The 25564-nt window shown below is 44.3% G+C and overlaps 1 protein-coding gene across 1 annotated transcript; it reads right to left on the bottom strand.

Moving 5' to 3' along the window:
- Window positions 1–1946: 1946 nt before the first annotated feature.
- Window positions 1947–19411, bottom strand: hsdl2 (hydroxysteroid dehydrogenase like 2). The gene is made up of 10 exons (XM_071342707.1): window positions 19215–19411; window positions 17778–17941; window positions 17466–17564; window positions 16526–16640; window positions 10868–10971; window positions 10003–10101; window positions 9572–9766; window positions 7432–7641; window positions 3108–3236; window positions 1947–2647 (listed from the first exon to the last, which is right to left on the bottom strand). The coding sequence occupies exons 1-10, from the start codon at window positions 19229–19231 to the stop codon at window positions 2535–2537; spliced, it is 1245 nt and encodes a 414-aa protein (XP_071198808.1). The 5' UTR covers window positions 19232–19411; the 3' UTR covers window positions 1947–2534.
- Between the last annotated feature and the right edge of the window lie 6153 nt (window positions 19412–25564).

Below are 25564 nucleotides of genomic sequence, written 5' to 3'. Positions count from 1 at the left end.
CCACAGTTGACAGTGCATGTCAGAGCAAAAACCAAGCCATGAGGTCGAAGGAATTGTCCGTAGAGCTCCGAGACAGGATTGTGTTGAGACACAGATCTGGGGAAGGGTACCAAAACAATTCTGCAGCATTGAAGGTCCCCAAGAACAGTGGCCTCCATTATTCTTAAATGGAAGAAGTTTGGAACCACCAAGACTCTTCCTAGAGCTGGCCGCCCGGCCAAACTGAGTAATCAGGGGAGAAGGGCCTTGGTCAGGGAGGTGACCAAGAACCCGATGGTCACTCTGACAGAGCTCCAGAGTTCCTCTGTGGAGATGGGAGAACCTTCCAGAAGGACAACCATCTCTGCAGCACTCCACCAATCAGGCGTTTATGGTAGTGGCCAGATGGAAGCCACTCCTCAGTAAACGGCACATGACAGCCTGCTTAGAGTTCGCCAAAAGGCACCTAAAGGACTCTGACCATGAGAAACAAGATTCTCTGGTTTGATGGAACCAAGATTGAACTCTTTGGCCTGAATGCCAAGCGTCATGTCTTGAGGAAACCTGGCACCATCCCTACGGTGATGCATGGTGGTGGCAGCATTATGCTGTGGGGATGTTTTTCAGTGGCAGGGACTGGGAGACTAGTCAAGATAGAGGGAAAGATGAATGGAGCAAAGTACAGAGGTCCTTGATGTAAACCTGCTCCAGAACGTTCAGGACCTCGGAAGGTGAACCTTCGCCCCAGTTTAACAAGACAATGACCAAGCCAACGCAGGAGTGACTTCGGGACAAGTCTCTGAATGTCCTTGAGTAGCCCACCCAGAGCCCAGACTTGAACCTGATCGAACATCTGTGCAGAGACCTGAAAATGGCTGTGCAGCAACGCTCCTCGTCCAACCTGACAGAGCTTGAGAGGATCTGCAGAGAAGAATGGGAGAAACTCCCCAAATACAGGTGTGCCAAGCTTGTAGCGTCAAACCCAAGAAGACTTGAGGCTGTAATCGCTGTCAAAGGTGCTTCAACAAAGTACTGAGTAAAGGGTCTGAATACTTATGTAAATGTAAGAAGAAAAAAAAAATCATAAGCAAAAAAAAATCTAAAAACCTGTATTTGCTTTGTCATTATGGAGTATTGTGTGTATATTGATGAGGGAAATAATTGAATCCATCTTAGAATAAGGCTGTAACGTAACAAAATGTCAGAAAGAAAAAAGGGGTCTGAATACTTTCCAAATGCACCGTATATCCCAAATCAAAATGACTAGGGCTCTATTCAAATATGGCTGAATTATTGGCTTACTGGTATAACCCCCGGTATTCATGTTCTTGAAATTTGGCAGTGCATTTAAAGATCTCCACAACGGCACAACCCAAGGGGGGGGGGGGGGGGCGCCATCCCAGACAGGAAGATCACGTCAGTGACTCAACCCACTCAAGTGATGCACCCCTCCTAGGGACGGCATGGAAGAGCACCTTTTTAATATTGTTAAACAAAATTCTAAATCCGCTAACATTTCCTCATTAAACAAATTTCAGTTTTTTTTTTCTCTTTCCTTTTTTAAACTTTTACCATCGCAGAACTTTTATTTTGAAGGGAAATCAGGCCTTATTATTGCTAAGTCTCGCTGGCATCTTGAACAATGAAATATCTTATTTTTCATAATAAATATAAAATCAGTGTGTAAGATATGCACCTTAGACTGCATTAACTCTCCACACATCCAACCCTTACGCACACACACACACACACACACATGAACACACACACACACACACACACACACACACACACACACACACACACACACACACACACACACATGAACACACACACACACACACACACACACACACACACACACGAACACACACACACACACACACACACACACATGAACACACACACACACACACACACACACACATACACACACACACACAAACATGAACACACATCGCTGCCGCTCTATTGAATTACTTTATTTAATTGAACCTTTATATACTATTGATTCATCTGCTCAACCCAAAACACTATATTATACTTGTAACACTCATACGTGACATAAAATTAATTTCTACTGTATCTTCTAGTTTGTACATTCTAGTTATTTAGCAGACGCGGTTATCCAGAGAGGAGACACACCCGAGTGTCCCGAGAATTTACTGAACAATGTGGGCCACGACTACAAAACAGAAACAGCAGTACAATTAGAGCAACCGGTTTATTAGACAACTGCACGTTAGAGAAGGGGAGGACGGAGAGTTCATCACGACACATTCAGAGACGGAAAAACGTCACGTTCGTTAGACATTCTGGGTATGTCCCAAATGACACCCGGATTCCCTCTATAGGCGACCATTTTAGACAACACGGAACTTGGAAATCTACAACGTCTGAATTCAGAAATTAGGGCATCATCCAAGAGTTCCCTGAATTCTCCGACCTAAAGATCTCACCATCACGATTTTTTAACAGTCAGATAATAATTTTTTTGATAAAGTTCCCAGTTGTGTTGAAGGCACCAGATGTAGTGAATAGGCATCTCCTCGTAGTTAGAGTTTAGACTTCATCATGGACATCATCTTCTCCATCTTGATAGCCAGGCTCATGTCTCCTTTAATCATCAGCTTCCCTGACATAAAGGCCATGGTGGGCTTTAGTTTGCCTGGAGAGAGAGAACCACAACATGTTATGAGAGAGAGAGAGACAGAGAGAGAAAGAAAGAAAGAAAGAAAGAAAGAAAGAGAGTTTGCTTTGGCAATGTTAACACATGTTTCCCATGCCAATAAAGCCCCTTGAATTGAATTGAGAGTAGAGAGAAAGAGAGAGAGACAGAGAACCAGAACATGAAGATAGTAGCACAATGTGTATCACTAATGAGAACAATAGTGGTAAAGACACCAGAAATAACTCATGAAAAAATCAAACATGGTCGTGTTCATCAGGCCAACAGAAACGTTTCTTATTGGACCAGAGTCCAGAGTCATATTCACTAGGAACCAAATGTTTCGCTATGGTGAATACGACCCAGGTACCGGCAGGTATTCCCTCCCTGTTCCAGTTCTGTTTTTCATCCGTTTCGTGCCTAATGAACACGACCCAGCTACCCAGTCAGTCACACTGACCTGCAAACATCTTGGTGAAGTCAGCGCTGTCCATGGTCATGACCACGTCAGCTTTCACTGGGGGTTCTCCGCTACCTGCACTGCCCCCGCCGTTCTTCATGTCAATGAACCACACGCCTGCATGCTCACCTGGAACACAGACACACTACTATAGAGCCTCCCCTTCACACCAACAAACATGGAGTCTAATGGACAAACATCACAAAATAATGACTTTCGGAGTTGCCTGCGTTGTCCACCAAGTGTAATGAAGCAAGGGAGTAGAGTGAGTGATGAAACAAGGGAGTAGGGTAAGTGATGAAACAAGGGAGTAGAGTAAGTGATGAAACAAGGGAGTAGAGGAAGTGATGAAACAAGGGAGTAGAGGAAGTAATGAAACAAGGGAGTAGAGGAAGTAATGAAACAAGGGAGTAGAGGAAGTGATGAAACAAGGGAGTAGAGGAAGTGATGAAACAAGGGAGTAGAGGAAGTGATGAAACAAGGGAGTAGAGGAAGTGATGAAACAAGGGAGTAGAGGAAGTGATGAAACAAGGGAGTAGAGGAAGTGATGAAACAAGGGAGTAGAGGAAGTGATGAAACAAGGGAGTAGAGGAAGTGATGAAACAAGGGAGTAGGGTAAGTGATGAAACAAGGGAGTAGGGTAAGTGATGAAACAAGGGAGTAGGGTAAGTGATGAAACAAGGGAGTAGGGTAAGTGATGAAACAAGGGAGTAGGGTAAGTGATGAAACAAGGGAGTAGGGTAAGTGATGAAACAAGGGAGTAGGGTAAGTGATGAAACAAGGGAGTAGGGTAAGTAATGAAACAAGGGAGTAGGGTAAGTAATGAAACAAGGGAGTAGGGTAAGTGTAACCCTTAAGCCCACTTCCATCTTTGGATTCAAATATGTAAAAAAATAAACAATTCTGCTGTTGAATGTTTCAACTAGTTCATGTGGTCGTTTTATCCATAACAGTTTTTATTCAAATCAAATTTTATTAGTCACATGCGCCGATTATACAACAGGTGTAGACCTCGACAGTGAAACGCTGACTTACGAGCCCCTAACCAACAAAGCAGTTAAAAAAAATAAAAGAAATACTGATAAGAATAAGAAATAAAAGTAACAATTAATTAAAGAGCAGCAGTAAAATAACAATAGCGAGACTATATACAGGGGGTACCGGTACAGAGTCAATGTGGAGGCTATATACAGGGGGTACCGGTACAGAGTCAATGTGGAGGCTATTATACAGGGGGTACCGGTACAGAGTCAATGTGGAGGCTATATACAGGGGGTACCGGTACAGAGTCAATGTGGAGGCTATATACAGGGGGTACCGGTACAGAGTCAATGTGGAGGCTATATACAGGGGGTACCGGTACAGAGTCAATGTGGAGGCTATATACAGGGGGTACCGGTACAGAGTCAATGTGGAGGCTATATACAGGGTGGTACCGGTACAGAGTCAATGTGGAGGCTATATACAGGGGGTACCGGTACAGAGTCAATGTGGAGGCTATATACAGGGGGTACCGGTACAGAGTCAATGTGGAGGCTATATACAGGGGGTACCGGTACAGAGTCAATGTGGAGGCTATATACAGGGGGTACCGGTACAGAGTCAATGTGGAGACTATATACAGGGGGTACCGGTACAGAGTCAGTGTGGAGGCTATATACAGGGGGTACCGGTACAGAGTCAATGTGGAGGCTATATACAGGGTGTACCGGTACAGAGTCAATGTGGAGGCTATATACAGGGTGTTACGATACAGAGTCAATGTGGAGGCTATATACAGGGGGAACCGGTACAGAGTCAATGTGGAGGCTATATACAGGGGGAACCTGTACAGAGTCAATGTGGAGGCTATATACAGGGGGTACCGGTACAGAGTCAATGTGGAGGCTATATACAGGGGGTACCGGTACAGAGTCAATGTGGAGGCTATATACAGGGGCTACCGGTACAGAGTCAATGTGGAGGCTATATACAGGGGGTACCGGTACAGAGTCAATGTGGAGGCTATATACAGGGTGTTACGGTACAGAGTCAATGTGGAGGCTATATACAGGGTGTTACGGTACAAAGTCAATGTGGAGGCTATATACAGGGTGTTACGGTACAGAGTCAATGTGGAGGCTATATACAGGGTGTTACGGTACAGAGTCAATGTGGAGGCTATATACAGGGGGTACCGGTACAGAGTCAATGTGGAGGCTATATACAGGGGGTACCGGTACAGAGTCAATGTGAGGCTATATACAGGTGGTACCGGTACAGAGTTAATGTGGAGGCTATATACAGGGGGTACCGGTACAGAGTCAATGTGGAGGCTATATACAGGGGGTACCGGTACAGAGTCAATGTGGAGGCTATATACAGGGGGGTACCGGTACAGAGTCAATGTGGAGGCTATATACAGGGGGTACCGGTACAGAGTCAATGTGGAGGCTATATACAGGGGGTACCGGTACAGAGTCAATGTGGAGGCTATATATAGGGGGGTACCGGTACAGAGTCAATGTGGAGGCTATATACAGGGGGTACCGGTACAGAGTCAATGTGGAGGCTATATACAGGGGGGTACCGGTACAGAGTCAATGTGGAGGCTATATACAGGGGGGTACCGGTACAGAGTCAATGTGGAGGCTATATACAGGGGGTACCGGTACAGAGTCAATGTGGAGACTATATACAGGGGTACCGGTACAGAGTCAATGTGGAGGCTATATACAGGGTGTTACCGGTACAGAGTCAATGTGGAGGCTATATACAGGGTATTACGGTACAGAGTCAATGTGGAGGCCACCGGTTAGCCAATCAGATGTTTAAGTTATTGACAGTTGTAAGTTTCCACCACTGGCTAATTTCAAAGCTCCAACAAAAACCATGTGGAGGCAACTATCAGTTAAACACGTTAAATATTTTGGAGTATCTTCTCAGATAAGTGATCATAATATAACATTACAGAGATCAATGTGCTGATACAAGCCCATGAAATACGCCATTTCTTGCCAATTGAAAATATGACTAGCAGTCGTGCCGGCACGTGACAGTCACACAGCAGCAACATGGTGAGTTTACATTTTCAAATGCATTGTCTTATTTTATACTGGTAAATGATTTGATTGATTAAAATCCCCATTAGCCCGACGGCTAGTCTTACTGGGGTCAGACACATAACCAAAAATACCTTCATGACCAAAAAAATTACTTTTCAATTTACATACATACACACGTCAGTCCAGACACACAACCAGTAGGTCACATGTCAGTCCATACACACAACCAGTAGGTCACATGTCAGTACATACACACAACCAGTAGGTCACATGTCAGTACAGACACACAACCAGTAGGTCACACGTCAGTACAGACACACAACCAGTAGGTCACACGTCAGTACAGACACACAACCAGTAGGACACACAACCAGTAGGTCACACGTCAGTACAGACACACAACCAGTAGGTCACACAACCAGTAGGTCACACGTCAGTACAGACACACAACCAGTAGGTCACACGTCAGTACAGACACACAACCAGTAGGTCACACGTCAGTACAGACACACAACCAGTAGGTCACACGTCAGTACAGACACACAACCAGTAGGACACACAACCAGTAGGTCACATGTCAGTACAGACACACAACCAGTAGGTCACATGTCAGTACATACACACAACCAGTAGGTCACACGTCAGTACAGACACACAACCAGTAGGTCACACGTCAGTCCAGACACACAACCAGTAGGTCACATGTCAGTACAGACACACACACACAACCAGTAGGACACACAACCAGTAGGTCACACAACCAGTAGGTCACATGTCAGTCCAGACACACAACCAGTAGGACACACAACCAGTAGGTCACATGTCAGTACAGACACACAACCAGTAGGTCACACGTCAGTACAGACACACAACCAGTAGGTCACACAACCAGTAGGTCACATGTCAGTCCAGACACACAACCAGTAGGACACACGTCAGTACAGACACACAACCAGTAGGACACACAACCAGTAGGTCACACGTCAGTACAGACACACAACCAGTAGGTCACACGTCAGTCCAGACACACAACCAGTAGGACACACAACCACAACCAGTAGGTCACACAACCAGTAGGTCACACGTCAGTACAGACACACAACCAGTAGGTCACACAACCAGTAGGTCACATGTCAGTCCAGACACACAACCAGTAGGTCCCATTCAGAATGTTCTGGATGCAAAGACGGCTTTGACCCGGTACTAGTTGTGTACCTAATAAACTAGCAAGTGAATAACGGTGACAAACATTCATACAATGCTGAAAATAGGTTTCTTACCAGACAGGTTGAATTTGTAGACTCCTCCAGTGGATTTGACAACGTCGGGGTTGAGGACTCCCTTGATGATACTGAATGTTTCTGCTATGGGCCCACCGGTAGCAGCGCTGCGCGGGTCACCCTTAACCCCTGGGATGACAACCTGATCCCCCATGTTCTGCACCAGAGCCTCAGCCTCATCCAGGAAGAAGTCTGGGAGCAGTGCATTACCTGTGGTCACACAGAGACACACTATTAGCATAACCACTCGGTACAGCCAGAAGACGACTTGGCCACCCCTCGGAGCCTGGTTCCTCTTTAGGTTTCCTCCTAGGTTCCTGCCTTTTCAAGAATGTTATTTTCCTAGTCACTGTGCTTCTGCATCATTGCCTCTCTTGGGGTTTTAGTCTGGGTATAAATGTGACAACTGCTGATGTAAAAGAGGTTTTATATAAATGATTTTGCTTGATTGACACCCACATCTATGCTCTGTGGACACCATGTTAAACATTCTCTAGAGGCGAAGATGTTGGGGTGGAGGGGAAGAGGTTATAAACTGACATGTTTAATTATTTTAAGAAGGTCATACTATAGATTATTTAGCCATTTGATTTAGAATTATAGGACCTCTTTAGATATTAAAAAATATACATATTTGATTATATTGAATGGCCTTTAGTACCAAATCCCATAGAAACACATTGAATAACATTCATAAATAGCAAAAAAAAAAAAATCCAAAAAAATAGATAAGGAATAAAGGTTTGGAAGCGTCTGTCCTTGTTACGGGATTTTTGTGTTTAATGACTAAAATATGTATACATTTGACTTAGAATTATAACTCATAAATGTTGAATGTTATGTGTTCCTTGTTAGAAAGAATGGAGTTATCTTCAGACAGGCTGGAATGCTGTGTTCCTTACAGGACATTATGTCTCTACCCAGGGAGGGGAAAGACCTTGGGTTGGTTGCAGATTGTCTAACAGGTGGCAGACAGTAATGAGGCTGTGAACTGTATTGCCATTGTATCCGAGAGGAGGTTGGACATTAAAACCTATGACATCATCTTTATTATATAACCTGATGTAAAATGTGTTATGATTCAGTACTCTCGAGAATAAACGCTATTGATTGATTGATTTTAAGACTGGTATCTGTCCATTTTATGCAGATAATTATCTTACAAATTCTTATTTATGGGCAGAGTGTTTTAATTGAATTGGTTAATAAACAGGAATCAAAATTCCTTTAACAGTCCTATATCTAGGAGATATAAGAACACTCAGGAAACAATTGTATTTAAACATATTTAACACATTTTTTTTTGGGGGGGGGCACAAAACCACCTCCATACTTCCATTTGTTTTTTAAAACCGGTACCCGGTTACCGTCAGACGAGGCCTGTGACGTGTGGGGGTCGTAGAGGAGGTCATATTAGTTTATAAGCCAACGTCTAACGGTCTGACAAACACCGCTGTAGCTCGGCCACCTTCCACAACAGATCCAATAAACAACATCTCTTATCTTTAAACTGACGGATCTAGACGGGGATTTTTCTACTTATACTGACGCACCAGCGCATCAAGAGACTCTAGGGGGGGGGGTTATTAAAGACTCTAGGGGGGGGGGGGGGTTATTAAAGACTCTAGGGGGGGGGTTATTAAAGACTCTAGGGGGGGGGGGGGGGTTATTAAAGACTCTAGGGGGGGGGGGGGGGGGGGGTTATTAAAGACTCTAGGGGGGGGGTTATTAAAGACTCTAGGGGGGGGGGGGGGTTATTAAAGACTCTAGGGGGGGGGGGTGATTAAAGACTCTAGGGGGGGGGTGATTAAAGACTCTAGGGGGGGTGATTAAAGACTCTAGGGGGGGTGATTAAAGACTCTAGGGGGGGTGATTAAAGACTCTAGGGGGGGGTGATTAAAGACTCTAGGGGGGGGGGGGTTATTAAAGACTCTAGGGGGGGGGGGGTTATTAAAGACTCTAGGGGGGGTGATTAAAGACTCTAGGGGGGGTGATTAAAGACTCTAGGGGGGGTTATTAAAGACTCTAGGGGGGGTTATTAAAATTGACACGAGATCCAAGCGGTAGGATTACTGTATCAGGCTGTTTTATACCTGTGACGTAGCATCCTGTGATAAACCTCACATTACCGCGCACATACCTGGAGCGACGGCGTAAATGTCAAAGTCTTTAATTCCCTCGGTCTTCAGAATTTCCTCGTCGATGACAAAGTTCCCGGTGTAGCTGGGCGGCTTACCGAGGATGGCGTAGGCTGCGTCTGACATGATGTCAACGTTACGACACTGCTTACCCACCTCCGCACCACCTAACATCTCCATGGCAGCAGTCTGGATTGCTGGAGGAAATAACAGAACATTCAGGAAGATTTTTAAAAAATATATATATTAAAGAGTTTTATTTTAATTACTTCAAAATACTTTATGTATTGGCACATAGGAAGTTATTTCGAAAGCACTGATAGGATTCCAGATGACAACAAAGTGACATCTAACGGACAAACAAGTCTTCTCACGTCTACTCTGGGTCATTAAAACTGGTTAAACCGTTTAAGTTGTATCTTTCAACACATACCCGTCTTAGGCCATAAGGCATTGACAGCGATGGACCCTCTGAACTCCTCAGCCATGCCCAGAACACACATGGACATGCCGTACTTGGCCATTGTGTATGCTAAAAGGGAAACCATCAAAACAAAAAGGAAGAACAGGTTAAAAACACAAGTCAAAGATCTTGTTTTCAAATCTTCCTCAGTGCGTCGCAACAATCTCTCCTTTCTCCTCAACTTGTTCACGACTACCCACAAAATCTAAAAGCATTGGATTGGTGGAGGCAGGGGCTAGAGGGAGTTTCCCATCATATTTCTTATTACACGCCATTTCCCTTTTATTTATTTATTTTTTCTCCCCTTTTCTCCCCAATTTTCGTGGTATCCAATCGCTAGTAATTACTATCTTGTCTCATCGCTACAACTCCCGTACGAGCTCGGGAGAGACGAAGGTCGAAAGTCATGCGTCCTCCGAAACACAACCCAACCAAGCCGCACTGCTTCTTAACACAGCGCGCCTCCAACCCGGAAGCCAGCCGCACCAATGTGTCGGAGGAAACACGTGCACCCGCCCCCCTTGGTTAGCGCGCACTGCGCCCGGCCCGCCACAGGAGTCGCTGGAGCGCGATGAGACAAGGATATCCCTACCGGCCAAACCCTCCCTAACCCGGACGACGCTAGGCCAATTGTGCGTCGCCCCACGGACCTCGCTGCGACAGAGCCTGGGCGCGAACCCAGAGACTCTGGTGGCGCAGCTAGCGCTGCAGTGCTCTAGACCACTGCGCCACCCGGGAGGCCCTCCATTTCCCTTTTTAAATGAGTGAAGGGAAGTGCACACTCTGGGTAGAAAGGACTGATAATTGAGACTCAGACAGTGGAAGCCTTCCTTACCTGTGTGGTTTTTAAACCAGATGGGGTTTAGGTTGAGCGGTGGGCTGAGGTTCAGGATGTGAGGGTTTTTACTCTTCAACAGATGTGGGATGCACAGCTTAGACCTGGGGGGGGGGGAAACGACAGCTTAGACCTGGAGGGGGAAACGACAGCTTAGACCTGGGGGGGGAAACGACAGCTTAGACCTGGAGGGGGAAACGACAGCTTAGACCTGGAGGGGGAAACGACAGCTTAGACCTGGAGGGGGAAACGACAGCTTAGACCTGGAGGGGGAAACGACAGCTTAGACCTGGAGGGTGAAACGACAGCTTAGACCTGGGGGGTGAAACGACAGCTTAGACCTGGAGGGGGAAACGACAGCTTAGACCTGGGGGGTGAAACGACAGCTTAGACCTGGGGGGTGAAACGACAGCTTAGACCTGGGGGGTGAAACGACAGCTTAGACCTGGGGGGTGAAACGACAGCTTAGACCTGGGGGGTGAAACGACAGCTTAGACCTGGAGGGGGAAACGACAGCTTAGACCTGGAGGGGGAAACGACAGCTTAGACCTGGGGGGTGAAACGACAGCTTAGACCTGGGGGGTGAAACGACAGCTTAGACCTGGGGGGTGAAACGACAGCTTAGACCTGGGGGGTGAAACGACAGCTTAGACCTGGGGGGTGAAACGACAGCTTAGACCTGGGGGGTGGATAAGAGCGTCTGCTAAATGACTTAAATGTAATGTAAATGTAAATGAAACGACAGCTTAGACCTGGGGGGTGAAACGACAGCTTAGACCTGGCAAAACGACAGCTTTGACCTGGCAAAACGACAGCTTTGACCTGGTAAAACAATTCAGAAATACATTTTTCATTAGGCTTCTTCGTTGAATGAAACCCTCCCGAAGTACTGAGTAAAGGGTCTGAAAACTAATGCAAATGTAATCTCACTTTTTTTAAATATACACATCAGCAAAAATTTCTAAAAACCTGTTTATGCTTTGTCATTATAGGGTATTGTGATGTCATTATGGGGTATTGTGATGTCATTATAGGGTATTGTGTGTAGATTGCCGTGCAATAAAATAGTCTATGACAGGGTGGCTGGAGCCTGACAATTTTTAGGACCATTCTCTGACACCACCTGGTATAGAGGTCCTGGATGGCAGGAAGCTGGGACTTTGTGATGTACTGGGCCAGACGCACTACCCTCTGTAGCGCCTTGCGGTTGGTAGCCGAGCAGTTGCCGTACCAGGCAGTGATGCAACCGGTCAGGATGCTCTCGATGTTGCAGCTGTAGAACCTTTTGAGGATCCATGCAAAATATTTTCAGTCTCCTGAGGGGGAATAGGTTTTGTCGTGCCCTCTTCACTACTGTCTTGGTGTGTTTGGACCATTCTAGTTTGTTGTTGATGTGGACCAAGGAACTTGAAGCTCTCAACCTGCTCTACTACAGTCCCGTCGATGAGAATGGAGGTGTGCTCGGTCTTCCTTTTCCAGTAGTCCACAATAATTTCCTTTGTCAAATCAAATCAAATTTTATTAGTCACATACACATGGTTAGCAGATGTTAATGCGAGTGTAGCGAAATGCTTGTGCTTCTAGTTCCGACAATGCAGTAATAACCAACAAGTAATCTAACCTAACAATTCCACAACTACTACCTTATACACACACAAGTGTAAAGGGATAAAGAATATGTACATAAAGATATATGAATGAGTGGTGGTACAGAACGGCATAGGCAAGATGCAGTAGATGGTATAGAGTACGGTATATACATATGAGATGAGTACTGTAGGGTATGTAAACATAAAGTGGCATAGTTTAAAGTGGCTAGTGGTACATGTATTACATAAAGATGGCAAGATGCAGTAGATGATATAGAGTACAGTATATACATATGAGATGGGTAATGTAGGGTATGTAAACATTATATTAAGTGGCATTGTTTAAAGTGGCTAGTGGTACATTTTTACATAATTTCCATCAATTCCCATTTTTAAAGTGGCTGGAGTTGAGTCAGTATGTTGGCAGCGGCCGCTAAATGTTAGTGGTGGCTGTTTAACAGTCTGATGGCCTTGAGATAGAAGCTGTTTTTCAGTCTCTCGGTCCCTGCTTTGATGCACCTGTACTGACCTCGCCTTCTGGATGATAGCGGGGTGAACAGGCAGTGGCTTGGGTGGTTGTTGTCCTTGATGATCTTTATGGCCTTCCTGTGACATCGGGTGGTGTAGGTGTCCTGGAGGGCAGGTAGTTTGCCCCCGGTGATGCGTTCTGCAGACCTCACTACCCTCTGGAGAGCCTTACGGTTGTGGGCGGAGCAGTTGCCGTACCAGGCGGTGATACAGCCCGACAGGATGCTCTCGATTGTGCATCTGTAGAAGTTTGTGAGTGCTTTTGGTGACAAGCCGAATTTCTTCAGCCTCCTGAGGTTGAAGAGGCGCTGCTGCGCCTTCTTCACGACGCTGTCTGTGTGGGTGGACCAATTCAGTTTGTCCGTGATGTGTACACCGAGGAACTTAAAACTTTCCACCTTCTCCACTACTGACCCGTCGATGTGGATAGGGGGGTGCTCCCTCTGCTGTTTCCTGAAGTCCACAATCATCTCCTTTGTTTTGTTGACGTTGAGTGTGAGGTTATTTTCCTGACACCACACTCCGAGGGCCCTCACCTCCTCCCTGTAGGCCGTCTCGTCGTTGTTGGTAATCAAGCCTACCACTGTAGTGTCATCCGCAAACTTGATGATTGAGTTGGAGGCGTGCATGGCCACGCAGTCGTGGGTGAACAGGGAGTACAGGAGAGGGCTCAGAACGCACCCTTGTGGGGCCCCAGTGTTGAGGATCAGCGGGGTGGAGATGTTGTTACCTACCCTCACCACCTGGGGGCGGCCCGTCAGGAAGTCCAGGACCCAGTTGCACAGGGCGGGGTCGAGACCCAGGGTCTCGAGCTTGATGACGAGTTTGGAGGGTACTATGGTGTTAAATGCTGAGCTGTAATCGATGAACAGCATTCTCACATGGGTATTCCTCTTGTCCAGATGGGTTAGGGCAGTGTGCAGTGTGGTTGCGATTGCGTCGTCTGTGGACCTATTGGGTCGGTAAGCAAATTGGAGTGGGTCTAGGGTGTCCGGTAGGGTGGAGGTGATATGGTCCTTGACTAGTCTCTCAAAGCACTTCATGATGACGGAAGTGAGTGCTACGGGGCGGTAGTCGTTTAGCTCAGTTACCTTAGCTTTCTTGGGAACGGGAACAATGGTGGCCCTCTTGAAGCATGTGGGAACAGCAGACTGGGATAAGGATTGATTGAATATGTCCGTAAACACACCAGCCAGCTGGTCTGCGCATGCTCTGAGGACGCGGCTGGGAATGCCGTCTGGGCCTGCAGCCTTGCGAGGGTTAACACGTTTAAATGTTTTACTCACCTCGGCTGCAGTGAAGGAGAGCCCGCAGGTTTTGGTAGGGGGCCGTGTCAGTGGCACTGTATTGTCCTCAAAGCGGGCAAAAAAGTTGTTTAGCCTGTCTGGGAGCAAGACATCCTGGTCCGCGACGGGGCTGGTTTTCTTTTTGTAATCCGTGATTGACTGTAGACCCTGCCACATACCTCTTGTGTCTGAGCTGTTGAATTGCGACTCGATTTTGTCTCTGTACTGGGACTTAGCCTGTTTGATTGCCTTGCGGAGAGAATAGCTACACTGTTTGTATTCGGTCATGCTTCCGGTCACCTTGCCCTGGTTAAAAGCAGTGGTTCGCGCTTTCAGTTTCACGCGAATGCTGCCGTCAATCCACGGTTTCTGGTTTGGGAATGTTTTAATCGTTGCTGTGGGTACGACATCGTCAATGCACTTCCTAATGAACTCGCTCACCGAATCAGCATATTCGTCAATATTGTTGTTGGACGCAATGCGGAACATATTCCAATCCGCGTGATCGAAGCAGTCTTGAAGCGTGGATTCAGATTGGTCGGACCAGCGTTGAACAGACCTGAGCGCGGGAGCTTGTTGTTTTAGTTTCTGTTTGTAGGCTGGAATCAACAAAATGGAGTCGTGGTCAGCTTTTCCGAAAGGGGGGCGGGGGAGGGCCTTATATGCGTCGCGGAAATTAGTATAACAATGATCTAGGGTTTTTCCAGCCCTGGTAGCACAATCGATATGCTGATAGAATTTAGGGAGTTTTGTTTTTAGATTAGCCTTGTTAAAATCCCCAGCTACGATGAATGCAGCCTCAGGGTGTGTGGTTTCCAGTTTACAAAGAGTCAGATAAAGTTCGTTCAGGGCCATCGATGTGTCTGCTTGGGGGGGAATATATACGGCTGTGATTATGATTGAAGAGAATTCCCTTGGTAGATAATGCGGTCGACATTTTATTGTGAGGAGTTCTAGATCAGGTGAACAGAATGACTTGAGTTCCTGTGTGTTGTTATGATGATCACACCACGTCTCGTTAATCATAAGGCATACCCCCCCGCCCCTCTTCTTACCAGAAAGATGTTTGTTTCTGTCGGCGCGATGCATGAAGAAACCAGCTGGCTGCACCGACTCCGTTAGCGTCTCTTGAGTTAGCCATGTTTCCGTGAAGCAGAGCACGTTGCAATCCCTGATGTCTCTCTGGAATGCTACCCGTGCTCGGATTTCATCAACCTTATTGTCAAGAGACTGGACATTGGCGAGTAGTATGCTAGGGAGTGGAGCGCGATGTGCCCGTCTCCGAAGCCTGACCACGAGACCGCCTCGTTTGCCCCTTTTACGGCGTCGCACAGGGTCGCCGGCTGGGATCAGATCCATTGTATTGGGTGGAAGGCAAAACACTGGATCCGTTTCGGGAAAGTCATATTCCTGGTAGGAACGATGATGAGTTGACGTTAATCGTATATTCGGTAGTTCCTCCCGACTGTATGTAATGAAACCTAAGATTACCTGGGGTACCGATGTAAGAAATAACACATAAAAAAACAAAATACTGCATATTTTCCAAGGAACGCGAAGCGAGGCGGCCATCTCTTTTCGGCGCCGGAAGTAGAAGTAGTTATTGTGCATTATCATTTGTTTTGAAGTGTTTATGGAAAGTTTATTTTCCTTTCTGACTTTTTACCCCCCCCCCCCCATGAGTCCTTTGTATTGGTGTAGACTTGACTGACAGATGTGACCAACTGACAAACTAAAATTAGAAACCAAACTTTTCTCTGCTAGGCATGACCTACAGTTGAAGTCGGAAGTTTACATACACTCAGGTTGGAGTCATTAAAACGCATCTTTCAACCACTCCACAAATTTCTTGTTAACAACCTATAGTTTTGGCAAGTCAATTAGGACATCCACTTTGTGCATGACACAAGTCATTTTTCCAACAATTGTTGACACAGATTATTTCACTTATAATTCACTATATCACAATTCCAGTGGGTCAGAAGTTTACATACACTAAGTTGACTGTGCCTTTAAACAGCTTGGAAAATTCCAGAAAATGATGTCATGGCTTTAGAAGCTTCTGATAGGCTAATTGACATCATTTGAGTCAAATGGAGGTGCAACTGTGGATGTATTCCAAGGCCTACCTTCAAACTCAGTGCCTCTTCACTTGAAATCATGGGAAAATCAAAAGAAATCAGCCAAGACCTCAGAAAAATGTTTTTTGTAGACCTCCAGAAGTCATCCTGTTGAGTATGTATTCATTCACTCACGTCAGATAGGTCCCTCTGAGGTTGACGCCCAACATAAGGTCCACTTTCTTCATGGGTGTCTCCAGGGTTCCCGTCAGACTAATGGCACTGGCATTGTTCACCAGGATATCAATACCTGGACACAAGACATATGTTAAAAAGGGACACTTCACCTATAAATAAATTCACATCTCAAACGTAGACCAATTTCAAGACGAAATGACATCCAATGACATTGTTTGTGTAGATCCAGCTTTACGCCTAAATCCACACAAAAAATTTATGGAAAAGATAAGCACAGTTCAATTTCGTGAACAGATCAACGTAAACATAACTGATACAGTAGAATCTGTCAGGAAACAACAGAACGCGGTAGCTAGCAAGCAGCAGTAGTTTCGGTGTTTGAGTTTTTCCGAAGAAAACAAATTATATGGACAAATCATGATTTCGCAGGTGTTAGCATCTTTTGAATTTTGGAAGGGAGGGGGGTCTTTCGGCCCGTAATTTGCAAAGAGAGAAGGTGGAGAGGGGCTCTCCAGGGGCTGGTTCTACCATCTAGAATCCCTTCTAACCCGTATGGACCCAGAACTTAATGGAGCAGCCCACCAATTAAGCAATATTTTATAAATTTAACCTTATATTTAACTAGTTAAGCCAGATAAGAACGAATTCTTATTTTACAATGACAGACCTACACCGGCCAAACCCTAACCAGGACGACGCTGGGCCAATAGTGCGCCGCCCTATGGGACTCCCGATCACAGCCGGTTGTGATAAAGCCCAGGATCGAACCAGGCTCTGTAGTGACGCCCTCTAGCACTGTGATGCAGTGCCTTAGACCGCTGCGCTACTCGAGAGCAATACTTTAGTTCTGTGTTAACCGATATTAAAACACGGTCTAATTCTCTTGGTTATTCTGTGCTTTTCCCCTTCATTCGGGGTGTAATGTGATGCTGCTCACCTCCAAACTTCTGCACGGCCTGTTCCACTGCCTCTCCAATCTGCTTCTCATCTCTGACGTCTACGATACAAGGCAACGCTTTGCCTCCCAATGCCTCGACTAGCAACACGCACAGGGATAAGCAACACGTACTTATTATCAAATCATTTCAGAAGTCATGAAGCTCAAGAATGTCTAGTAAACTGGGAGGGACTAAATGGTGAAAAGACAGAAAGTTACATGTCAAGGACAGTCAAAAGTGTGATAATTTGGTGGTTTAAGCCTAAAGCCAGAAAAAAAAAAAATAATAAGATAACGTCAAGCTGTACTCACTTTCTTCTGCAGCGGTGTAGATGGTTCCAGGTAGTTTGGGGTGGGCCTGTGCTGTTTTAGCAGCTATGACAACATTGGCACCATCCTTAGCAGCTTTGAGTGCGATGGCTTTCCCAATCCCACGACTTGCCCCTGTAATGAACAGGGTTTTCCCCGCTAGCTTTCTGTAATTCACACACAACAAAGGAATAGGTTGTTCTGCAGGATAGGTTAGATTCAGGAGGACTGTTGCTGCCACTACACTGTATATAGGTAAAACGTGTAAGGAATTAGAAGATGGAGCAAAAATCCATACAGAACACCTTCAGGGAGGTGGCATCATCCAATCAAGAGATAATTCCAATCCTTGTCTCCTCAATTAGTGAAAGCAATATGTGGAACTCTACCAAGAGTCTAACAGGGTAGACCATATACCTGAATTTAACACAATGAATTCATTCAAGTTGACTTGAGTGCCAGAATGTTTGCCAAACATGAACAAAAAATAAATTTTAAAAAGGGTCTTGACAATGACAGAAAAGGAGTTGTCAAATGAAAACGTGTCAGTGTGTCACGTTCACGAGGTTGGAGTAATAACATGTTCAACTACTTGAGGCATTGCCACGAATCTACGTTGTGACTTTAGATTTCGAGAAAATTAACGACTAAGGAAGAATTTTTAAATTAGTTCATAGACTTCTCAAATCCCAAACTACGCGTACCTGGAAGTCTCGCGATGTTGCGATCGTGTTGTGAGACAGAGGTCACTCATTGGTTGGCTGTTACACTCCAGTGACCTTTAGCCTGAATCTCATTCCCCCCCATCAGGTCTTTGTGACATTTTTATTTTATTTACCTAGGGCCTAGGGCCTTGTAAGCAAGAGTTGTCAGTGAACTTTGCCGTTTGTCTTTCACACGCATGCTCTTATCCTGTACATATCACCGTTACAACGTGTACCTACTAGTTATGTAACTATATATTTCAAACAGCTAGACTTAGATCGTTTTTGACTGGTTGTAAACTTAGCAGGTATCATGTAGGTGAATGCCTAGGACCTAGGCATTCACCTACATGATACCTGCTAAGTTTACAACCAGTCAAAAACGATCTAAGTCTAGCTGTTTGAAATATATAGTTACATAACTAGTAGGTACACGTTGTAACGGTGATATGTACAGGATAAGAGCATGCGTGTGAAAGACAAACGGCAAAGTTCACTGACAACTCTTGCTTACAAGCTAACCCTGGCTACTAACATTAACACGGCTTGTGCAAAGTTCTGGACCAAAAGTATTTTGCAATGCTCGTCATTTGTTTCTCTTACAGCTTAGCTAATTGGTTACATACAAGTAAATCAACCACCTACGAACAGCTTGAAGGAGAAAACTAGACAACTATAGTCATGTTATGTAGCCAAGAGGCTAACGTTAGCAGGCTAGCTAGCTGACGTTACTTACCCTGTGTTTTGCAACATTCTGAAACGTCTGATTTCTCTTGCAGATATGTTTTTAACGCAGAGAATGTGAACGGACGATTCAGTTCAGGAGCAAGTCCGGTTCCCAACTTCGCTAAAACTATCCGGAAACAATGTGTCAAATTGCTGGTGTCCAACGGATGAGAGCAGCCGAAGTGGCCTTTACCCCAGTTAGAGATGTTATCTTCTTCTTTGGTAGCTTGGCGGCGTTCCGCACATTTTGTTTGTGCATGCCGCCACCTACTGTGCGATAGTGTATGTTCAATCACCGTACATTTGTGATACAAAAATAAAAAGGGAGAAATTATAATAACGCATCACCAATCAACCCGACACCTACAGTGCCTTCAGAAAATACTCAGACCCCTTGACTTTTTCAATTTGTTAAGTTACAGCCTTATTCTAAAATGTATGAAATTATTTGACCATGCTGGTCATTTATGAACATTTGAACATCTTGGCCATGTTCTGTTATAATCTCCACCCGGCACAGCCAGAAGAGGACTGGCCACCCCTCATAGCCTGGTTCCTCTCTAGGTTTCTTCCTAGGTTTTGGCCTTTCTAGGGAGTTTTTCCTAGCCACCGTGCTTCTACACCTGCATTGCTTGCTGTTTGGGGTTTAAGGCTGGGTTTCTGTACAGCACTTCGAGATATTAGCTGATGTACGAAGGGCTATATAAATACATTTGATTTGATTTGATTAAATACATTTTTAAAATGAGCAATATACACACAATACCCCATAATGACAAAGTGAAAACAGGTTTTTAGACATTTTTACCAAAACATTTATGCAGCATTGAATGTCCCCAAGAACACAGTGGCCTCCATCATTCTTAAATGGAAGAAGTTTGAAATCACCAAGACTCTTCCTAGAGCTGGCCGCCTGGCCAAACTGAGCAATCGAGGGAGAAGGGCCTTGGTCAGGGAGGTGACCAAGACCCCGATGGTTACTCTGACAGAGTTCCTCTGTGAAGATGGGAGAACCTTCCAGAAGGACAACCATCTCTGCAGCACTCCACCAATCAGGCCTTTACGGTAGAGTGGTCAGACGGAAGCCACTCCTCAGTAAAAGGCACATGACAGCCTGCTTGGAGTTTGCCAAAAGGCACCTAAAGACTCTTAGACCATGATAAACAAGATTCTCTGGTCTGATGAAACCAAGATTGAACTCTTTGGCCTGAATGCCAAGCGTCACGTCTGGAGGAAACCTGGCACCATCCCTACGGTGAAGCATGGTGGTGGCAGCATCATGCTGTGGGGATGTTTTTCAGTGGCAGGGACTGGGAGACTAGTCAGGATCAAGGGGAAATGCCAAAGGTGCTTCAACAAAGTACTGAGTAAAGGGTCTGAATACTTATGCAAATGTCATATTTCAGTTAATTATTTTAAATAAATGAGCAAACATGTCTAAAAACCTGTTTTTGCTTTGTCATTATTGGGTATTGTGTGTAGATTAATGAGGGGAAAAAACGATTTAATCCATTTTTAAACAGGGCTGTGGTTTATTAAAGGTCCCCATCAGTTCCTGCCAATGCAGCAGCTACTCTTCCTGGGGTTTATTATGGATCCCCATTAGTACCTGCCAAGGCAGCAACTACTCTTCTTGGGGTTTATTATGGATCCCCGTTAGTTCCTGCCAAGGCAGCAGCTACTCTTCCTGGGGTTTATTATGGATCCCCATTAGTACCTGCCAAGGCAGCAACTACTCTTCTTGGGGTTTATTATGGATCCCCGTTAGTTCCTGCCAAGGCAGCAGCTACTCTTCCTGGGGTTTATTAAGGGTCCCCATTAGTTTCTGCCAAGGCAGCAGCTACTCTTCCTGGGGTTTATTATGGATCCCCATTAGTACCTGCCAAGGCAGCAGCTACTCTTCCTGGGGTTTATTAAGGGTCCCCATTAGTTCCTGCCAAGGCAGCAGCTACTCTTCCTGGGGTTTATTATGGATCCCCATTAGTTCCTGCCAAGGCAGCAGCTACTCTTCCTGGGGTTTACTATGGATCCTCATTAGTTCCTGCCAAGGCAGCAGCTACTCTTCCTGGGGTTTATTATGGATCCCCATTAGTTCCTACCAAGGCAGCAGCTACTCTTCCTGGGGTTTATTATGGATCCCCATTAGTTCCTACCAAGGCAGCAGCTACTCTTCCTGGGGTTTATTATGGATCCCCATTAGTTCCTACCAAGGCAGCAGCTACTCTTCACGGGGTGTATTATGGATTTGATATCATGTGATGTCTGCGTGCTGTTTTTTCACTGACAGATTTGCCGCACGTTCCCGACTGTAGGTTATTCCTGGGCTACAATCCACAGCTAGGATATATTTTTTAAAGAAGCTATTGATCCTCTGTGGCTAAATTATAGTCCTTCTCATGGTGTAGTAAATTATTCTGAATTATTTCATTTATTTATGAACAGATAGCATTAATTCGGATCCGGCCAAATAGGTTCTGGAGTAAATCAGTCCAAAACAGAGGGGTACCGGATCCGGCCAAATAGGTTCTGGAATTAAAACCGTCCAAAACAGAGAGGTGCCGGATCCGGCCAAATAGGTTCTGGAATTAAAACCGTCCAAAACAGAGAGGTGCCGGATCCGACCAAATAGGTTCTGGAATTAAAACCGTCCAAAACAGAGAGGTGCCGGATCCGGCCAAATAGGTTCTGGAATTAAAACCGTCCAAAACAGAGAGGTGCCGGATCCGGCCAAATAGGTTCTGGAATTAAAACCGTCCAAAACAGAGAGGTGCCGGATCCGGCCAAATAGGTTCTGGAATAAAACAGTCCACAACAGAGAGGTGCCGGATCCGGCCAAATAGGTTCTGGAATTAAAACAGTCCAAAACAGAGAGGTGCCGGATCCGGCCAAATAGGTTCTGGAATTAAAACCGTTCAAAACAGAGAGGTGCCGGATCCGGCCAAATAGGTTCTGGAATAAAACAGTCCAAAACAGAGAGGTGCCGGATCCGGCCAAATAGGTTCTGGAATAAAACAGTCCACAACAGAGAGGTGCCGGATCCGGCCAAATAGGTTCTGGAATTAAAACAGTCCAAAACAGAGAGGTGCCGGATCCGGCCAAATAGGTTCTGGAATTAAAACCGTTCAAAACAGAGAGGTGCCGGATCCGGCCAAATAGGTTCTGGAATAAAACAGTCCACAACAGAGAGGTGCCGGATCCGGCCAAATAGGTTCTGGAATTAAAACCGTCCAAAACAGAGAGGTGCCGGATCCGGCCAAATAGGTTCTGGAATTAAAACAGTCCAAAACAGAGAGGTGCCGGATCCGGCCAAATAGGTTCTGGAATAAAACAGTCCAAAACAGAGAGGTGCCGGACCCTATTCCTGATAGGATCCGGCTCAAATTAAACACTGGACGACATTCACTGCTATAAACCTGTCTCCAATACAACCACATAATTTACACTTTACACAGACTCACCGCAGATCTTCGTGTGAAAAGGCGTTCCATGGTCTGTTTTGTCAACGAGCTCAATGTATTCCAATGACTTGTGGTAACAAGATGATCCCAATAATTTAGGTAGCCTAGTGGATGGAACATTTTATTGAGACCACACTAGGCGCACTTGATATTGCGCGCCAGCAGAGAATCAGGGATTTATGGCATCATCGGGCACACATGAGATACTATAATAAGCAACTTATTTTCAAACCCTGAGTATTATGACATTTAATTGATTACAAATTACCAAACCCTCCCCTGGATCAATTGAAAAAATATATACTAACTCTCCTCCTGACTTAAATGTTTAAAAGCATGACCATCCCCCATTTTCCTCCGGTAACTATTGTTACCCCCCCCCCCCCCCCCCTCCCGTTTAATTTGAGCCATAACTGTTTATTAATGTGTTACACTTTACATTTATACTTGAGTCATTTAGTCATCAGACGCGCTTATCCAGAGTGACTTACAGGAGCAATTAGCGTTAAGTGCCTTGCTTAAGGGCACATCGACACATGTTTCACCCAGTCGGCTCTGGGATTCGAACAATAGATCCAGTTTTAAATAGGAATGAATTAGAAAAGCTTACAGGTTATCAGTCGCTAGAAACCTCAATGCACTCGGCACTGTGGTCCCTCTGCTGGACGTTGTATGCCAATGTTTATAGAACAACTCACGGAAGAGATATCCCCGTAGGGCAGGCTACAACCTGAATAAATCTATATTTTTTCAGAGCTATACAAGTAATGCTATCCCTCAGATTACTGGTCGATGAATGTCACATGGTCTTGTAGTGACCATGTGATGTGGGTCACACACACACACACACACACAGACAGACACACGGGATGAGAGAGAGAGAGTGAGGCAGCGTAATGTTTGGAGCTCTAGCTTTCCCTTTGTATTGAAGTAGTGTTCTCATTGGATGTGTATACAAAACTCCAGTATGTCTAGTCAGACTGGTGCAACAAGTCTCTACGTGCTCCAGTGCTCACTTGTGCCGCATGGATAGAACCGTGATCAAACACCTGTTGACATGCAGGGAATTGTTGACAACACAGATGGAATTTTTCACAAGGCATGCCAGTCATCTGATGTAAAGCTGTACAGCCTACGATCCAGGACTAAATGTAGTAGTACACGGCTGACACATACTCCAATTAATGTGTATCGTTGACTGTCTGTTTGTTTGTTTGTTTGTTTGTTTGTTTGTGTGTGTGTGTGTGTGTGTGTGTGTGTGTGTGTGTGTGTGTGTGTGTGTGTGTGTGTGTGTGTGTGTGTGTGTGTGTGTGTGTGTGTGTGTGTGTGTGTGTGTGTGTGTGTGTGTGTGATCACTGCTAGTAACAACCTGTGATAGAAGAAACAGGCCAGGATATGTTTATTATTCCTTTATTATCTTATATAATGTACATTACAGGCTTATTACAGGCATATTACAGGCTTATATAATGTATATTACAGGCTTATTACAGGCATATTACAGGCATATAAAATGTATATTACAGGCATATTACAGGCTTATATAATGTATATTACAGGCTTATTACAGGCATATTACAGGCATATAAAATGTACATTACAGGCTTATTACAGGCATATTACAGGCTTATATAATGTACATTACAGGCTTATTACAGGCATATTACAGGCATATAAAATGTATATTACAGGCTTATTACAGGCATATTACAGGCTTATATAATGTATATTACAGGCTTATTACAGGCATATTACAGGCTTATATAATGTATATTACAGGCTTATTACAGGCATATTACAGGCTTATATAATGTATATTACAGGCTTATTACATGCTTATATAATGTATATTACATTACAGGCTTATTACAGGCATATTACAGGCTTATATAATGTATATTACAGGCTTATTACAGGCATATTACAGGCTTATATAATGTATATTACAGGCTTATTACATGCTTATATAATGTATATTACAGGCTTATTACAGGCATATTACAGGCTTATATAATGTATATTACAGGCTTATTACATGCTTATATAATGTATATTACAGGCTTATTACAGGCATATTACAGGCTTATATAATGTATATTACAGGCTTATTACATGCTTATATAATGTATATTACAGGCTTATTACAGACATCTCACAGGCTTATATACATGTATATTACAGGCTTATTACATGCTTATATAATGTATATTACAGGCTTATTACAGACATCTCACAGGCTTATATACATGTATATTACAGGCTTATTACATGCTTATATAATGTATATTACAGGCTTATTACAGGCATATTACAGGCTTATATAATGTATATTACAGGCTTATATAATGTATATTACAGGCTTATATAATGTATATTACAGGCTTATATAATGTATATTACAGGCGTATTACAGGCTTATTACATGTATATTACAGACATCTCACAGGCTTATATACATGTATATTACAGGCTTATTACATGCTTATTACATGTATATTACAGACATCTCACAGGCTTATATACATGTATATTACAGGCTTATTACATGCTTATATAATGTATATTACAGGCTTATTACAGGCATATTACAGGCTTATATAATGTATATTACAGGCTTATATAATGTATATTACAGGCTTATATAATGTATATTACAGGCTTATTACAGGCTTATATAATGTATATTACAGGCTTATATAATGTATATTACAGGCTTATTACAGGCATATTACAGTATTATATAATGTATATTACAGGCATATTACAGGCTTATATAATGTATATTACAGGCTTATATAATGTATATTACAGGCTTATTACAGGCTTATATACATGTATATTACAGGCTTATATAATGTATATTACAGGCTTATTATAGGCATATTACAGTATTATATAATGT

The sequence above is a fragment of the Salvelinus alpinus genome, chromosome 1 (genome assembly GCF_045679555.1).
Source record: "Salvelinus alpinus chromosome 1, SLU_Salpinus.1, whole genome shotgun sequence".
Classification (NCBI taxonomy): domain Eukaryota; kingdom Metazoa; phylum Chordata; class Actinopteri; order Salmoniformes; family Salmonidae; genus Salvelinus; species Salvelinus alpinus.
The sequence above is the reverse complement of the archived record's forward strand: the minus strand, read 5'-3'. Positions and strand labels throughout refer to the sequence as shown.